This window comes from Copidosoma floridanum, unplaced genomic scaffold, assembly GCF_036245765.1.
Source record: "Copidosoma floridanum isolate Cflo_tuat_1 unplaced genomic scaffold, Cflo_Japanese_pri ptg000004l, whole genome shotgun sequence".
Taxonomy (NCBI): Eukaryota; Metazoa; Arthropoda; class Insecta; order Hymenoptera; family Encyrtidae; genus Copidosoma; species Copidosoma floridanum.
The window spans coordinates 19,290,117-19,310,214 of record NW_028321881.1 but is presented as its reverse complement, the minus strand read 5'-3'; the positions used below and the strand labels follow the sequence as shown (position 1 = coordinate 19,310,214).

General features: G+C 30.0%; 1 protein-coding gene across 2 annotated transcripts in view; it reads right to left on the bottom strand.

Moving 5' to 3' along the window:
- Positions 1–20,098, bottom strand: part of ICA69 (islet cell autoantigen 1-like protein) — a 255,263-nt gene that overhangs the window by 126,835 nt on the left and 108,330 nt on the right. For both annotated transcript variants that reach the window (XM_089597521.1, XM_089597525.1), the window contains one exon: positions 7,908–8,247. In XM_089597521.1, coding sequence (XP_089453647.1) covers positions 7,908–8,247 — 340 coding nt within the window. The remainder of the gene's footprint in view (positions 1–7,907; positions 8,248–20,098) is intronic.

Sequence of the window (20,098 nt, the reverse complement as noted above, 5' to 3'; positions counted from 1 at the left end):
CAAGTCCTGCAGGTCTTTTGAACTCAACATAAATACGAATACTTGGTCCTGTTTAAACGGTTGTAAAATTGTATATTTTGTGGTATATAATATCAGTTCCTTATAGTTTTTCGTTTCTTTGCTTATTAATTGACTTGAAGATATTTTTGCGAACTTAACTTTATGTAAGCACTTGTGAAAATTAAGAAAACTACCGTCGTTGAGCGTTATTGTTGAATTAGTTAGCTTGTGTCTTACTCAAATTTGGCTACGGTGCGCGGTTTGTATTTATGTATTGAATATTTATTATTTGAATTGAAATTTACCTTATCAAATTGGATAACCTTTATGAGGTACAAGAAAAAATGTTTACCAAAATAAAAGGTTTCTTAACAAACTTTGAGAAACTTGGCCAGGTAAAAATGACCAGAGGTCAGGCTGACTCTAGGCTTCAACAACTCAGAGATACTTTTAACCAGTTTAAATCCACTCATGATAAAATTATGAATATAAAACCTTTACCCAAAACTTATGATTATTTTTAAAATGAGTGCTTTGAAGTGGGAGAAGATACTTTTTATTCAGTTCAGGGTGATTTTAACGATTTTTTCAATTCGCTTCATGATCATTCGAATCCAACAGGCACCTTACCTCCTACTAATGCCAATGGTAGTTCGTTCCAGAGTTTCTCTTCTTTACCTCCAATAGACTTGCCATCCTTTGATGGTGATTTTGCTAACTGGGAAAATTTTCGCGATGTTTATAGGGCTATAGTCCATAGGAAGCAAGAATTACCAGCTATTATTAAATATCAACATCTTAGGGCGCATTTAAAGGGTAAAGCTTAAGACCTCATTAAAAATATACCCTTGTCTGAAGAGAGTTATGTTCAGGCCTGGGATACCATAACCCGGTATTATGATAATGAACGTCGTCTTATTAATACGTATACAACAACTATTCTCAATTGTCAAGCTATGAGAGGCAGTTCTTGCTCTGAAATGAGGCACATATCTAAGAAGATGATAAGTTCTGTTGATTCCTTGATATCTTTAGAGAGAGCAGTAGGAGATGCTGACATATTTATCGCTCTTGTGGTTAGTAGATTTGATTTTCGAACGAACAAGGATTGGCAAAAAATGTTAGGTAGTAGCAGTAATCCTCCTACTTTAGGTCAACTACGAGACTTCATTTCGGCACAAATCGTTACAATGGAATCGTTTTCTTGTAAACCTGTAAATAAGATTGTAAATATTCGCGCAACTACTCCGTTTAAAAATATGAGATCTTCTAGTAGTAAGCCTATATCTGGTAATACTGCACATCAGACAGTTGTTTCAGATTTTATTGTTTGCCAATTTTGTAATCAAAAACATCATCTTGTCTCTTGTGATTCATTTAAATCACAGGAGTGGAGCAATAAATGGAAATTTTTGAAGTCCCATCGTCTCTGTGTCAATTGTTTTGGTCCAATCCTTAATCGGGAGTGCTCTGGTAATAGTAAGTGTTCACACTGCCACCAAAAGCATCACACCATTATGCACAGAGGGGATAAGTCCAGCTCTACATCTGTCTCTGCTAAAAATAACCAAACGAAATCTGTAAATAACTTGACGAACTCCTTTACTGTACAAAACCAAGCTCAGATTTCTTCAGAGTCTAGTGTGAATGTACAGTCATGTAGTAGTAATAAAATCGTCTCACCCAAGGTGCTTTTAGCTACTGCTCGTGTTTTCGTGTATGCCACTGATGGATTTCGCATATTGGTACGAGCTCTCATTGATCAGTTCTCGTAGAGTTGTCTTATTACTAAATCTTTCTGTGATATGCTGCATTTGAAACCGATATAAGTAAGTACGACTCTGTCAGGAGTGGGTGGACTGATTTCCATGGACGCTAGTAAATCTGTTGCTTTCAAATTAAGGCCTCATTTTGAGTCTGGTTTTGAGCACTTTGTTTATGCTACAGTCGTGCCAAAAATTTCTTCCTACGAACCACCTCTCGGTAGTCGTTTGGCAAATTTAGATTATGGGAAGGATGTAATTCTAGCAGATCCAGAATTTTACAGTTTGGATAAAATTGATATTTTGTTAGATGCATCTGTCCATGCAATTATTATCGGTCAGGAAGTTCGCAAATTAGCCCCTGATTACTCAATTGCTTCTGCTTCGCAAATTGGTTGGTTGTTATCGGGTCAGATGCCCTTTGGTTTAGGATCCAACTTGTCACAAAAATCATTAGTTATGGTTAATGTTGAGGAAACTCAGCTTAATGAGTTACTTCAGCGGTTTTGGATTATTAAAGAACCTCTCAAGCCTCGAAAAATTTTGAGTAAAGACGAGATAGCCTGTGATGAGATTTTCATCAATTTACATTCTCGAGATTCTACCGGCAGGTATGTTGTACGGCTTCCTTTCAAAGTTAATCCTAAAACTCTTCCTGAACTACAAAGACAATCGTACCAATCAGCATTGGCAATTTTTCACCATTTAGAACGGAGGTTTGTGAGAGATAAGTCTCTACATGATGCTTATTCAGCATTCATGTCTGATTATATATCTTTGGGTCATATGAAGAAATTACCGGTTGAAAAATTAGCAGCTTGTTATCTACCTCATCGTGGAGTTTTTAAAAACAATAAGTTGCGAGTAGTTTTTAATGGATCAGCTTCTTGTAATTCTAGTTCCTCGCTCAATTTTATTTTACACTCTGGAGAGAATTTGTTGCTTAGCTTATTTGATATTATTATCAGATGGAGATTTTACGAATTCGTTTTTACGACTGACATTGAGAAAATGTTCCGACAAGTTTTGGTAGCTTCTGAAGATCATGAGTTTCAAGCTATTTTATGAAGACCTAATGCAACTGTACCTATTCGATCTTACGTCTTAAGCACTGTTACATTTGGTTTGACAAGTTCGGATTACTTGGCCACACGTGTTGTAAGACAACTTGCCAAGGATGACATTGAATCTCATCCTATAGCTGCTCAAGTTCTTTGTGAAGACTTCTATGTGGATGATTGTTTGTCTGGTAGCCATGGGTTAGAAGATGCTAAGATTAAATGTCAGCAACTAATTGAATTGTGTGAATTAGGTCAATTTCCACTGAGAAAATGGTCAGCCAATTCATCTGAGTTGATAGCTGAGTTACCAGTAAGCCACTTATCTAGTAAGCCAAAGATCCTAAGTGATGATAAACCAATTGTTTCTGTTTAAGGCTTACATAGGAATCCTAGTAGTGACGAGTTTCGATTTTGCGTTGCAGTGAAAGTTGACAGACCCGTTCACTGGACCAAACGTACTTTATTAGCGCAGTTGCCGAAATTTTTTGACCCTTTAGAATGATTGGCTCCAATGATAATTTTTGCTAAAATACTATTTCAATCTCTTTGGTTGTTGCAAGTGTCTTGGGATAATTCTCTGTCACCTGATTTGGTTAAAACCTGGACTCATTGGTTAAATGAAACACCTTTGTTGAACGAAGTTCGAATACCTAGATGGAATCAGTTTTCGCTAGATTGTGAATCTCTCAAACTTCATGGTTTGGCCGACGCTTCTAGAAACGCCTATGCAGTAACTGTTTATTTACGCGTTGTACGCGAGGGTGAGATTTTTGTACATCTTTAATTATCTAAAACGAAAGTAGCTCTAAATAAAGCGCTAAGTATTCCAAGACTAGAGCCATGTGCTGCAGAATTGTTATCCACAGTAGTTAGTTATTTCGTTGATGTTAATTTATTGAAAGAAATACTAGTTCACATGTGGTCTGATTCTAGGAATGTACTATATTGGCTCAATGGACTTCCTTCTAAATGGCCAGTTTTCATAGCTAATAGGTGTTCAAAGATTCATGAATTGACTCCATATGCTAAGTGGCATTATATCACGTCAAAGCAAAATCCAGCTGATGTAGCTTCTAAAGGTGTTCTTCCGGGCCAATTGCTGAATCAAATATTATGGTTTTAGGGCCCTAAGATTCTTCATAAATTGCACCCTAATTATCCAGAGTTTGGAGTAGAAATGATTGCCCCAACCTCTATAAATGTAAATAGTTCAATGCCTTCTGTAAATAGTTTTGTAAATAGTTCTGAGTCCTTCTATATGACTCTAATAACTCGTTGTTCCAAGTGGGAACGGTTGCTAAGAGTAAAAGCATATTGCTTCCGTTTTACATACCGTTGTTTACACAAAGTTAAAACAAAGGAATTCATATTTACCAATAACTGGAGATTTAAGCCCCTCTTACAGGCTAGTTCGCAGTTTATAGACTTGTATTCTTTTATTGAAGTTGACTCGATTCAGTTTTCAACATCAGAAATTGATTGTGCTAGACTGTGTCTAGTTTATCAGCATCAACAATGTCACTTTTTCGCTGAGTTCAAGGTACTAACTCAGATCGTAAATCAAGATCGTAGTTTAGGAGATAGCTTACCACTACTTCGATCTAGCCGTTTGCTTAATCTTACGCCGTTTATAAACCGCGGATTGATAAGAGTTGGGGGTAGATTGAGTAGAGCCCTACTTGATGATGATGCCAAACATCCCTTGATACTAACAGATAGAGATCAGTTGACATTTATGCTTATTGACTATTATCACCGATTAACTTTACATGGTGGAGTGCAGTTGACGATTATTACACTCCGTTAAACGTACTGGATTGTAAGTGGTAGATGGACTATAAGAGCTGAGCTTACTCATTGCATCACTTGTAAAAGATACAAGTCCAAACCACAAACTCAGTTAATGAGAGACTTGCCTTGTTCTCGTGTTACTCAGAGTCCTTCTTTTCAAAAATCAGGGATCGATTATGCTGGCCCCTTTCCAAAACGCTTGTCAAAACACAAGGGTAAAGGAACTTTCAAGGGTTACATTGCAGTTTTCATGTGCATGTCAACTCGTGCAGTAAAACTTAAAGTTGTGGAGAATTATACATAGGAGGCATTTATAGCTGCCGTTTACAGATTTATTTCTAGACGTGGCCACTGCACTGATTTATTCAGTGATCATGGCACGAATTTCATCGGTGCTGATACTGAGTTGAAAAGAATGTCGGTAGAACGTAGTCATGACCCTAATTTTGCCTATGAATTAGGTAACTCGGGTACACAGTGGCACTTTATTCCTGCTTCTGCTCCACATTTTGGGGGTTTATGAAAATCAGCAGTCAGATCCGCTAAACATCATTTGAAGCGTGTAGTCGGCGATCAGATTTTGACAGTAGTTGAATTTTCTACTTTATTGTGTAGAATAGAGGCATGCCTCAACTCTCGGCCCTTGGCTCACCTTAATGATGATTTCACTGAGCTTGATCCTCTTACCCCTGCTCATTTTTTGATCATGAGGTCTTCATTTCTTGTGCCAGGGCCCAATATTTCTACTGAAAAGCTATCGCCACTTAAACGCTGGAAGCTAGTGATACAATCTCTCCAAGTCTTCTGGAAAAGGTGGTCACTTGAATACCTTTATACTTTACAAAGTCGTTGCAAGTGGTTGAATCCTCAACGCTCTGTTAAGCCTGGTGATCTCGTGCTCATAAAAAACGAGTCTTCTCCACCTGGTAAATGGCCTTTAGGCATGGTTGTTGAAGTCTATAAGGATGCCAAGTCTCTCGTCAGAGTCACCAAGATTAGAACCGTTTTATCTAGTTTTGTAAGGCCAATACACAAACTAATATCATTGCGTACCGTATCTAAGCTTGAGTCAGGACACAATAATAATTAGTCTTATTTAGATCAATTTATTTTTTTTAATTCACTATTATGATTATTAAATCTTATATCTAAAAGTTACAAACCTTGCGAAAATATATCCAAAATTATCAGTAAATTGTTTATTACGTTTTTTTATTTTATTTTTTGAATTATTTGATATTTTACGTGGAAAGCGTTCCACTGCGTTATTCACACGGTACCTAATTGTATGTTATTCCATCTGCCTGTCCATCAACCTTTGGACTATGTAAAACATCAGTATTACTGATTGTTACCAGCTGAATGTCATTATATTAAAAAAATAAAACTTTGTTATTGATATACTTCGTTACACTTCTGTACATCAATCTGGACTATGTGCAACATCAGTAACGTTGTACTAATGTAAATAGAAGATTTAGTTTATGAGATTGGAAATCTTGCGCTTTACGATATTCTCTTATTTATAAGAGCCAATCATAAGCGTGCGCGCATCAATTAATACACCAATAGACTCTGTTTATACTTACCTTTGTCCAGCAGCTTGCTGCTGCTGCGGTTATTGTTAGTCAGCCTCAAACGCCCTTTCTGGTAATTCGCCATGCGTTCATGTTTATAATTTTCAAGTGTTTCGTTTTATGTAAGATTATTGTAACAAAAACGATTCACAATTTCGATTGACACGTAATTTCTTTGTCTGACTCGAAAATTAGTTCTGCCTTTTTTTATCTTGCATGTAACCAAGTATTATGACTTGTTAAAGTAGAATTAAATAGAAAGATTGTTTTTTATAATATACGGCTAAAGTGTTTAAAAGTGTGTTGTGCATTTATTATTGTGTCCTTTTATTACATCCTTTTTTCACGCTTCCATAAATCCGGCATGCGATATAAAAATATATACAGTCCACTATCTTACTGAGTTCGATTTTGAACTATTAGAGAAAGAGTAATAACTAATGAAAACTGAGAAATTCAGTATTATAAAAAATTTAATAAAAAATGAGAATTGAATTTAGTGAATTATTTTAACTCTCATTTCAAGATAAAATAGTGGAGGATTGGGGGCGCAACCCTACTAATAAAAATATACATTTTTAGCGCATACGAGGAATCACACAACAAACAACAGTTTATTTTATTTTAGCTCATATTGGCAACATCTTTAAGACACATAATAAATACCCTACATTTGACTCATACCAAATCGTGTCCAGTTTTTAAGATGATATCTGAAAATATGAAGATTTTTAAACAAGTATGCTGCTAAAATTAACATATTGTAATCTTCAAACTACTTATTGAGCGAGGATTTGGGGGTTTAACGATTGTAGTATTGCTTATATACAAAATTCAGTGTACTCGTAATACACGGAGTTGAAAACTAAAGCCTGACAAGTTATGTCATAAGTCTACAATAAAGCTACTGAACTTCAATTCATGAAACATAACCAACAATAGATTGTATACTTATTTTAAGTTATAGAATTAATCTCTTTTTATGAGCCTAGTAATACAAAAACAATTTTTTGTGATAATATTAATCATAACTTTTTTTAAAAGTGATGTTTACTTAAAGAAGAATAGTTGTGGTATAATCAATGTGTAAGAGATGTTAAAGTTCTTGTAAAAGTTTTCGTACCTCAGACCCTACTATAAAATATACTTTTGCAAGTCACAAGTTGGATCTTCTAAAATTGTTTTCGGTTTTTCTTGTGTAATATTCATAACTTATACGAAAAGACGTCATATAACACGTTAACAAAAAACATCGTGATCTTTCACTGTACATAAAAGAACAATTGGCAATTCATTTAAAAATATATTCTATAACTTTAAAACTATTAATACATAAATATAGTTATGGTTTTTCTAAAAAACGACATGAGTATACAAAGAATAAAAATGTATAATTAAAGTAATTAAAATTATTTATTTGTTTTCTTTTCCCACTTCACCTATGTAGTTGCAACAACTTTGTTAGTGATTACTACTAATTAAAACTAATAGTTTATATAATTAATTGTAACATGTCAAACTTGCCTACCCGTTTACTTTTGTTAAAGGTAGTTTTTAACTGAATTTCTTCACACATACAAAAATGGACAAATTGTGTCTCTTACATTCAAAAATAATTATATTTTATTTTGAATGTTGTAATACAAAATACACTCACATGGTCAATCTCAGTTATATTTCTGTAGAACAAAAATTTAAAAAGTAATATTACTAACCTTTTAACTTCAACTTGTACTTTTTTAAATTTTTCCAATTGTTTTTTAGTATCTGGATCAAGTTGTTGAGATACATTTTTCATCCACAACAATGTTGCTCTATATTCTGTCCTACATTTTTCTGTTTGTAATACATTTTGTAGTGTATCGTAAATAGCTCGTTGACTAAATGTATCGATTTCCTCATAAAATCTTACCAAAGGTTCGTGTAGAAGCAATAATTGTTGAGCACAAAATACTAACGATTCACCAGTCGTCAGAATCATTTTTCCTGATTTGATGATAATTTTACTGTTTTCTATTAAGAATCTTCCTAACAGATTTTTTTCTTGGGAAAGATCTGAAAAAAAGTTTTACGATTATGACTCAAACCATAATATGACGTTACTGTATTATCTTAAAATTATTACTGTCAATAAAAGTCAATTAAAAATTATTTATACTCAATTTCTCTATGAGTGCATAGATTAGAGCAAAATTTATTGACCAGAGAAATAGAACTACCTTGACTTTAAAACCAAGAAGGTTTTTTATTAAATGAGAGGTAAAATTGAATTATTTGACTTTAATTGGAAATTTTTGATGGTGGTATCTTAACTTTTTTGGACATCTTTTTAATAAATATTTGTAATTGTGAGGTGATGGTTTAACATAAAAACATAAACTTTAAAGATCTTATTGTGCTACAAAATAAATACAATTTTGAAAATAACATTTTTACTTAATATGCATGTTGATCGAAACAAATCTTCTTGTTATTTATTAATTATATAGGATTATTTTTCAGCATATTATAATTTTTATATCATCTTTTACGAGCACTTTCTGATAGATTCAATCAAAAAAATTCTGTTAGTTAAAAACAACTTTTCTGCCCTATAATTAGTTCAACATAAATTATAACTATGAAAATGTGAGGTAAGTGACGATATGAGTGAAAATGAAACTTTTATCTCATTCTACAGTTTATATGTATGATAACTTCACAACGTGTTTCCAGTATCACAGATCACTGATGTATGGCGTACCAAAAATATAGAAATGGTAATTTGATACAATAGTATACTTACATATAATACAAGAAAATTTTATGTACATCCGTATTAATACATACATACATAAATTTATGTATTTATTTGCTGATTTTCAACATGGCTGTTATAATTAATACTGTTTAACTATTTAAATTTAATACCACTAAATTTAATTGTAAAACTAAAAACTGTTTTATTCATAATGAAATGTTGCATCTAGACTAGACTTCATTAGCGTTGTTGTCTAAACTTGCATGATCGTTGACCTGCATTTTTTAGTCAGCAAATTTTGTTTAGTAGTGTTGTACCACTGTTACAGAATGCATAATTGCAATATGATGGCATAGTGATATAATTTTTGTATTTTTAAATAAAGTCACAAAATTTTCAAATGAAATCTTCATTCAAGATTAGCAGTTCTTCATTACCGAAAAATCTGTTGTGTCTTTAAAAATCTACATATGCTTATTAAGAGAAGCAAATATATAATATTAGTAATATTAATGACAAATTAACTTTTTCCATTCGTACTAAATCTCATTTTTCACACACTTGTCAGTATACACTAAAGATGCATATTTAAAAAAAATGTAAATTCATAGTGTTTCATAAGAATATGAACGTTATCAAAGTTCTATCAGTTAACTTTAATCATGATTAAAACAAGAGGGTTAACCTTGCTTTAACTAAATCTTTGAGCAACTTTTTTAAAATTTAGGAAAAATTGTATGACAAGACAAGAAGAGTGTTAAAGTCTGCAGATAAGCAATAAAACGTTTAATAAAAAAAAAAAAAATTTTTTTTTAAATTTCCGTATGTTTTGCAGTGGAAAGTTGTGGAATTGAAAATTATGAGAGAAGACAAGAGCGGGAACTCATTCAAAACTTTATTGAATGAAACTAAAAAAAATCTTCTATATTTTCGAATCAAGACAGTAAAAAACAGATTCATCATCCACAATCCCTCTTCCTAACAAAAACAGGAAAAATTAAATAGTTATGCTAAATCAAAATTTTCATTTCATTGATTTTCAATAGAATTGTAACATAACATGATATTACCATACCATGCCGTACACTAAAATTCAAAAATACTGTTATGATTTATATGATTACTTTCAATTAATTTTTTGAACACGTGTATTTTCATCTTATCCAGTGTGTATGTCCTGTCCAGTAAAAAAATCTTCCAAAATAACATTTTCCACTTCTGGATAATTTTCATGTTTAATTTGTATCAATATCTATTTTTTAGTTTTGCATCTTAATAAGCATTCGTATAATTGTCCGTTTGAGAAAAATTATCAAAATGATAAATAATTCCTATTATTCAAATTCGTACCAAATAATAACTGTTAAAACAGATAAATAAAAAACAATACTATAAGTACAACTAAAGTACCACTATCCAAATATGTTATTCACCTCTACATTTTTATAATGACTTAATTTTAATAAATAAGTGAATATATCAAGCTCTGAACATTCACATGTTGTACATTAATTTTACCGATTAAGAGATAGTGCGCACAGCGCGCAGTATGTGGAGCCACTCCCACCCCACCTCCACATATATATATATATATATATATATATATATATATATATATATATATATATATATATATATATATATATATATTAGTGGGGCTCCACTCCCGGCACGCTACTCGCAAAAATCCTCCACTACTCTAATTTTAACAAAATGCCTTTCCATTTAATATATTAAATAGATACCTATATAAAATTTGAATTTAGGATCTTTTTAACTGACAATTTTAGTTTAATTACCTTAAGAAAATGTGCAACTAAAGTGAATTTTTCATTGTACTCAACGATCCTACTACGCTACACCACATTACCAAAGTGCATTTGCGTAGGTATAAGATTTTCAAATTTTGATCTTCATCCTACCCTTAATTTTCCAAAGAAAAAAAAATTTATGATTTTCTCAAAAATCAAACCACCGACCTTCTGCGCACTAGCTAAGTATCCTATCCACTCAAGTACAAGCGACCCCTATAAAATGAATCTCTCCTTGTTCTAATGTAGTTCTCAACTTATCTCTAATTTAGGTATTTTTTTACTGTTTGATGATTAATTAGTCAAAAATAAATTATATTCAATAATAAATTACTTATTTAATTAACTATTTGTTTCTATAAAAAAATTTTATACAACGAAGTTTTTTATGTTACGTTACCCTTTGACGTATACGTATAATAAACGAATTATGTATAAACAATCGATGGTAAAACCAAATTCAGTTTCTTACAACTTTAATTTCAATACTACAAATTTTTAAACAATAAAAAACCATGATGAGATTGGTATATTTAAGTTTTTTATTTATCATTTTTTGACAACTTACACAGTCCATACAATTTAATTGTAGGAATGTAGTCTATCTTGTGGACACATTTCAAAAACACTACATCCTGTTAAAAAGATATTACACCTGAAAAATTAATACACTTACTTCTGCTAAGATTTCTTTGGGTAATGTGAAACTTTCAAAATTAACGGAACATTTTTTTTTACCTTTTATTTAATGAAGGTACTGGTTGGACATCGTTCAAAGATATCAGAACACATAAGAAAATAACGTGTGAAGCGTTCAAAGATATTGCAATTGCAATGGATTTCATAGATCATGATGAAAAAATATATGACATTTTTAAAGAAGAAATTGCTGTCATATTTAAATGTCAATTGAGACAATTTTTTGTTTGGTTTTTAAATTCAGAAAACATGGAAGGTAATAAAATATAGAAAAAATATAAAGAATTTTTCTCGGAAGATATTTATGATAGTGAAAATAATTCTGCTCTTTCACACAATACCCAAATTTTAAAATTAGAAGATAAATCATTATAATGTTTTAATTTACCTTTACTAGAAAAAAAATGAAGAAAAAAATGATCGAGATAACAAAATACGTTTCAGTAAAAAAATTTTTCACTCAATGTATACTTGTCTAAATATTGACCAGAATAAAATATTTTATATTATTTGCAAACGAAAAAATAGTATTTTCTTTCTCAATGAGCTGGGAGGGTCTGAAAAAACTTATTTAAATAAAACGTTAATTTATTACTTTATTTCTCAAAATGAAAAAAAAATTCTTTCAATGGCATGGACTGGCATAGCATCAATTTTGCCCCCAAAAGGAATAACAAGTCATAGAACTTTTGGACTTCCTTTAGATCCTAATAATATACAGAGTGCCCTTTAATATAAAAAAAATCAGAAAAATTGATTTGATTATTTAGGATGAGGCTTTAATGATTATGAAAAAAAAGCATTGAAAATAGTAGACAGAACGTTAAGAGATTTATGTGACAGTAAAAATGTTTTGGAAATAAATTAATTATTTTAGGAGAAGAATTTTGTAAAATTATCTCAGTGAAAAGTAGTAGTAATTGAAGGATTATAATTGAACAAACAGAAGAATTATAATTCAAAACAATGGAGCAGAACGTAAATATGCTTGATGACCGGCTGACGGATACAATCAAGCCGGACTTTTATTACTGTAATACTAAGTCTCTTAATGGGACTGAATAACAAAGAAAAAATATTATACCTTAACATTATAAGTTTTAATGCAAATTATTAAAAATCAGAAATCTCTATTAAGAGAATTAAGATCAAACCGATTATAATTGTGTGTGCTGAGTCGTGGATTCTTAAATATTACCAACACTATGTCATACAAGGGTAATAGAAATAATATAATTTTAGAAAAATTAACAAAGCTGATAAAGTAATAGTATATGTTAAAAATGAGATTAATGAAAACACTAAAATAATTAAAATAAGAAAACTACAAATATTGCATACTCGAACCAAGCTAAATAATGAAATCAATATAGATGTAACATCCTTTTATAGATGCCATGATTTTGCTTTCAATGAATTCAATTTGTGTATTAAAAAAAATTTTCACAAAAAATAAAAAATACTTAAAATTTTTTGATAATTGGAGATTTTAACATAAATATAGCAGGGTGCTATGTGATTAGTGATGATTTTTCGAATAATCTAGCGAAAAATGGATATTACTCAGATTTTATTGATACAACTAGACCAAACGATTCCAGTGGAAGTGGTTCATGTATTGATAATATTTTTATTAAGAATACTGATTTTAAAGCAAACACCTTTAAATGAGAACAACCAATGCCTGATCATTACTCTTTGTCATGTAAATAAACGAATATCAAAAAATTATAGAAGATAGACAGAAATTTCATTTTCATTATGATAAACTCAAAATAATAGCTCACAACTTAAATTGTAAGGATATAAAATTAATTTATGAACCAAATATAGCTGTAAATAAACTTATTGAGATGATACAGATAAGTACAAAAATTTTAAGAAATTAAATACAAATTGAAAAAAAATAGTAGCGTCCCTAGGAAAAGCTAGATAACTTATTCAATAATTAAATCTTGTAAAAATAAAGGGACTTCACATAAGAAAATGAAAAATGATACCAAAAATAATGAACTAAAAATTGAATATAAGAATTATGTTACAGTACTACACAAAAATATAAAGTAGGCTAAACTAAAATATCATAAAAAAACTATTAAAATAATTAGTAAAAATTTTGGAAAACTTTGGAACATTATAAATTCTAAAATAAGTAAAAAGAAAAGAAATTTATAATAAAGAAAGAAATCTAGTAAGTAAACAAATTGAAAAAGCTAATTGTTTTAACGAATACGTTTGGAACATATGTGTTAATTTAAGTGAACACATAGTAAAACTAATAACACTTAGTTTAAAAATTCCGAACAGCAAAAAAAGCTCGATTTATTTAACTCCTACTATTTGTCCTACTTTTAGAGTTCAAAAAATCATAAATTAAAAAATAAAAATGGTAGAATTGAGAAAATAAATACAAAAGTTCTTGAGTTATTATCTGAGAATATAAGTGATGTACTAGCGCACATTTTTAACATGTGCATTGATAAATCGATATGGCCTGATGCATTAAAAATTGCTGAGGTTATACCTGTATATAAGTCTGGAAATAAAAAAGAAATGTCAAACTATCGCCCTACATCGCTTATGTTTAACATATCGAAAATATTTAAAAAAATAACTCACAACAGGTTTATAAATTTTATACTTCACAATAACATCATTGTTGAAAATCAATATTGTTTTATCAAAGAAAAAGGATCAAGTGATGCGCTAAATTATTTAACTAAAATATTAAATGATATTTTTGATAAAAGTAGGAAAATTGCGATATCTTTTATAAATTTGGCAAAAGCTTTTGATACTTTGAGTCATATCATATTGCTAGACAAGCCGTAAAACTGCGGTATAAGGGGTAATGCATTAGACTAAATCAAAAGCTATCTTGATAATGTCTTATGCTGACGATACTTTTTAACAAATTATTTTTTTTGAAGAATTATTTCTGTTGGAGACTCTTGCGAGTAAAATTGAAAGTAATGTGAACAAATACTTGGCATATATAGCCAATTAGCTGGCTCTAAATAAACTTACACCTAATTTAAATAAAACAGTACTTATGAGATTTGGAAACTACTGTGATAGCGTACCACGGGCATTAAATATTATAATTAGGGATTAATAAATTACAAGGGTTGAATATTGCAAGGATTTGGGGTTAATCTTTAATTTTAATTAAAAATGGGACGTAATAACAAATTATTTAAAAAACTTAGTATTTGGTATTTGTACTTTATAGAATCTCTAAATGCATGAATTGCGATACACTAAAAATAATATACTATACTTTCTTTCACAGCATAATAAGCTATGGTATCAGTGCTTGGGGTGGTGCATGTAATACTCATATTATCGTTCTAAGAAAAATACAAAACAGACTTGTAAAAATTGTAAATAAAAATAGGGATGTAACAGACAAATATTTATCTGTAAAACAACTCTTTAATTTTGAATCAATTCAATTCTATTACAGTGAATTACAAAAACAACATAAGACTTCCAATATGGTAACTAGAAATAAACTAATACAATTACCAAATACAACAAAAACTGTGAGTTATAAGAACAGTTACATTTGTGCTCTAAAATTATTTAATGAATTAACAAATAATTTTAAACTATTAGATATTACAAATAAACAAAATCAATGTAAAATAAAAAAATGGATATACACTAATAAGTTTTCGTTGATATTCTGATTTTGTCTTGAACAGTAACTTGATCACTAATAATAGTTTTTTGTTCACTCTTACAAAGAGTTTTATATCATTTTGCAGTTTGGATGTTAGCCAAACTGGCTTTTTAGTTCATAGTAGTTAGGTTATAAGATTTTTTTTTCTTTTTGTATACATTGTAACTAGAGTTAAGGTGAACCAGCCTGCGAATAGGTATATGCATATATCTCTGCAGGGTTGCAAAGAAATTCATACTTTTCTATTGCTCACTATATTTTGTATACTCTGGTTATGAATAAACAATCATACATTTTTAAATTTTCAAATGAAAAATAAATATTCGTTTAACCGATAAAGGATTTTTAAAATTATCATTGGAAATCAGGGAAGGGGAAATAGAAATTTATTATTTTAAAAAGTTGATATCAAACGATGTATGTTTTCAAACATTTTCTGATATCTATGATTGTTCAATGAATAGTGCTATACTAACGTCGCATAACAAAAACACCTGTTATGAAAATTATAAAATTCTTAGAAAGTTAACTGGAGAAACTAAAACTTACTAGAGTGTGGATAACGCAACTTATAAAGAAGTTTATAAATCGGACGATAATATTCATACAAATTTTCCGGTGGAACTTTTGAACAACACTCGTGAAGGATTACCATATCATGAACTGTACCTAAAAATTAGTGTAATAGTGATGTTACTTAAAAATTTGAAAGCATTCACTGGACTATGAAGTGGAACACAATTAAGAATAAGAATCACGAAATTATTGAAGTATAATATAGATGAAGAAATAATAACTGAAGAAAAAATTAGAAATAGTATCTTCATTCCAAAAATAACTTTAAACACAGGAAATATCTCAACACAACCTTTTATTTTGTATCGTTAGCAATTTCCAATCGTTAAGGCATTTTTGTATCATGTTATATAAAAATATGTGATAAAGAATGAAAGTTACATTATTTTTGAATAATATAAACACAAACACTGCAACGAAAAAAAAGGTTGAATGCACCAAGAACTTTATATTTACTAATAAATTAAAACTATTTTATAATCATTGAATTACGATTTTTATTGTTACATGATTATATTATTACATAAAAAAACATTTAGTTTATATTTCATCAATATATATATAGTCCATCTAATTGCTTCTTTGAAGGTGTGGAAAAATAGAAAAAAAAAAATTATTTTCTACATTAAGTAAGAATTATTGATATTTAGTATATAGTAGAGCCGAAGGGATTTTGCGGGGGGGGGGGGGTATTTTGAGGGTTCTAGGAAGACAAGAAAAATGGTGTGATGGAGCTGTGATGGAGTTGTAAGGGGACTGTGGGAGTGCTGTGGGGGATTTCAGAAAAAAATTAAAATGTTAAAGTAACGGTAAAAATAGTCAAAGTATATGTGAAATGGGCTTACGTGCAATACCCCACATCAATAACTATATAATATTGAGAATATATACATACACACTTTACGTACTTCTGAGATATATATTGACATCCTGGTGAAAGTACGTGGACATCTATAGAACTCCTTTTTTTCTGATGATTACCGTCCCATATTCATATAGTATGTGAGTAATTTGTCGAGAAGTATAAAGACATACTAGTGGTATTTGCGCCAGCTCCCACAATTGCTTGCCATACCACGCTTTGTTAATATAATGATGTAATATTAAATAAAGTATTGCCATTTGACATTCTCCTACATTTAATGATCTGCCTCATATAAGATATTCTCATTTTCTTGATACAATTCATACTTAATGGAGGTTGTGAAATAGATTCCGAATAAACCTACTTTTTGAGCTTCATATACACGTGCATATTTTTTAAATTTGTTCAATTATGTATATATATATATACACACACATATATTAATAAGCGCTCATTAATCAAAAACTTCAATACTGAATCAATGCTGAATCAACGTTGATTTTAGCGATAAATCAACGCTCAACCAATGTTGAATCAACGTTGATTCCATGAATGACGGAACACTAAAATCAGTCGTAATTTACATTGTTGATTCAATAAGGATTCAACTTTGAATCTGCGTTGATTTAAACGATAATTTAATAATAGAAAAATATGATGCGTATTCACTACAGTTTAACATCAAATAACTGAACCCCCCTGTTTTAGTGTTACCATACGGATAGTACCTCCATACACGTCAATATGTCTGCTCCAAATGTTATCATACTACTTTTTAATTTTTTAAAATTTAATTTAAACGTTTTGATTACCGCTGAATCACCGCTGATTCAACGTTGAATCAGTGTTGAATCAGTGTTGAATCAACAATGTAAATTACGACTGATTTCAGTGTTCCGTCATTCATGAAATCAACGTTGAATCAACGTTGATTCAGCATTGAAGTTTTTGATAGGGTTGGATAAGTTTGGTTAGCCGCTTTAAAACGGCAAAGCTTGTGCTTTTTTATCATTACATAACTAGGTGTAATTCGAATTCATGTATAAATTAATATTGTCACACAAAAACATATAAAAAAACTTTTTTGTATAGTTATTCACAATTATTGAAAAAAATAAGCTAATCACACTTAGACATTAATACTGATAAATAAATTGAAAAAAAATTTTTTTGAATTAATGGAGGATCTTACTCTTAATATATAAAGGCAAAAATCTAATTGTTTCTGTTCATAAAGTCCATATATTTGCCTCCTAGGCAGCAACGAAAAATGAATGAAAATATGTATTTAAAAGAAAAAATATTTAAATATTTTTGAAGTCAGTGAAAGACAGAGGGGTGTCTTAATAAGAAATAATATAAGTCAAAATAATGAAAAAGACTTAAATCTTTCTTATTTTTCTTACGTTTCTTATTGTTTGTAGTGATTGCTTATTAATTCTTATACATATCATCAATTTTAAATAAGTAAAAATCAAAAATAGAGCCTCTGCTTTATATGGCAACATCACATAAGTCTACTAAAGAAAAAAATCACGTTTCTTAAGTTAAAACTATTTTTACTAGTGCATACGTGTACAGTACAAGAATATATTTAAGATATAAAAAATTACATTTTTATTTGGAATCCTTTGGTCTAAGTATTTCATCAAATAAATAAAGAAAGAAACTTTTGACCAAAAAGTATGCGATTGAGAATAATATAATATTTTTTTGAAATACATATACCTATTTTAATATAATTCCTAACTTATTTTCACTTATATGACGTCCTCATACTCACACCATGTTTTTAGTAAACTTGTTATAACCAAATAATGTCAACTAATATACATACATGTATGTGTTAAGTTGTTTTTAAAATTTGTACGTGAAATTAATATTATTAATCTAATTCAAAACAGCGGCAGAGAAGTTTTATGGTATCGTAGATTGATAATAAAATAAATTTTGAAGTAAAATAATATGCATACACATGTAATGTGCGACACAATAACAAAGAAAAAGACAGAACTTCACCATAATTAGTAAGCGTCTGTGGGAGGTCTATTAGAAAACTGTAGAGAGTTTGTGCACAGCAGATTGTATACAACTGAAAATACGTTCTATAGGTTAGTGTAAATCTTTCCTTTATTCTATTGTGCTAAAACCATGAAAAAGTACCGATGTAGTCAGTACTGGTAGTATAATTTAATGTATTCCATTGAGTCAAATTACATCTTATGCTTAATACTATGAAATTCGATGAGTGGTACGCGTTTTTCTTGTATCATTATAGAAAGTGACTCTGCCATGTGAAATCCAGGTCCCACATGTACATTGTATATGTACTTTCATACATTTGTACACATATGCACGCGTATACGGGTGAGCGCACAGAGTTGTGTATCTAGTGTACTTAGTTTACTGTAGTTAAAAACTCATCAGAGTATATCAGATATTATAACTATATCAGTATGATAATAAATAGTTTACTGATGATAGTACAAATGATAATAATAGAATAGCAATAATAAAAAAAGTAAAAAAGATTTTTATACCTTCTTGGAAATACTGTAAATACAAATTCTAAGAAAATTATCAATGAACCTTTTTTAAATTTTATTGAAAGCACGTTGTGTATTAAAATTATGTACTTGCGACGATTTTGAAGATATTTCAGTATAAAAATTGGCAACTTCCCCTTCACCTTTTACTTAAATTTTTTGCACTTATACGAGAGCCATAAACTTGTAAATATACGTAAATGAATTCATATATATAATGTTCTCTTTTCTTTTTTTAAAAGTCTTTATTAACTTTTCATTGAGAATCCCTCATAAACTTAATCACTACATACACGAATTGATATCTAGATTGTAAACATAAACTATTAGTCGACTAATGGCTTTTGCAAACCTTACAGTTACTTCATTAAGATGGTTTGGGAGAAAAGCTCAAAATGTAGGATTGTGCTAAAAAAATGTATATTATATTCAAGCATATCAGGAGTGCACAATAATTTTTCAGATGGTATGCAAGGTAACAAGGGTAGGTTGTTGATTAAAATGAGGGTATATTATAAATGTAATAGAATAAAAAAAATGTTTTTACAAATAACTGAGTACAAAAGGAAGATGCTGAACAAAAGAAATCAAGCCGTGCTAGGCATTTCTCAAAAATATAATTAATTACAGTCATATAGTTTCAACTTTGTAGAGTGCAAGCGGAGGTAATCGGTATAGGGGGTACATCTGCATGGGCCGAAGGGTCTCCCCGTTCCTTGTATCTCTGAATGATACTCCCAAATCTTCTTAAGGTTCGTATTGATAATAAATTGTGCAATACATCTAAATACAAGACATTTAGTGATATACAGTCGAATACACATTTTTAAGACAAAGATAATCAAGCCATTTCAACTAAAAAAGAAAATACTTTTATAGTGTTAGCTGACATTCATAATAATGAGATTAATGAGCATGATAAGCACAGAGACATACCAAGAAATATATATAAATATGACAATACAAGGAAAAATTTAAAAAAAG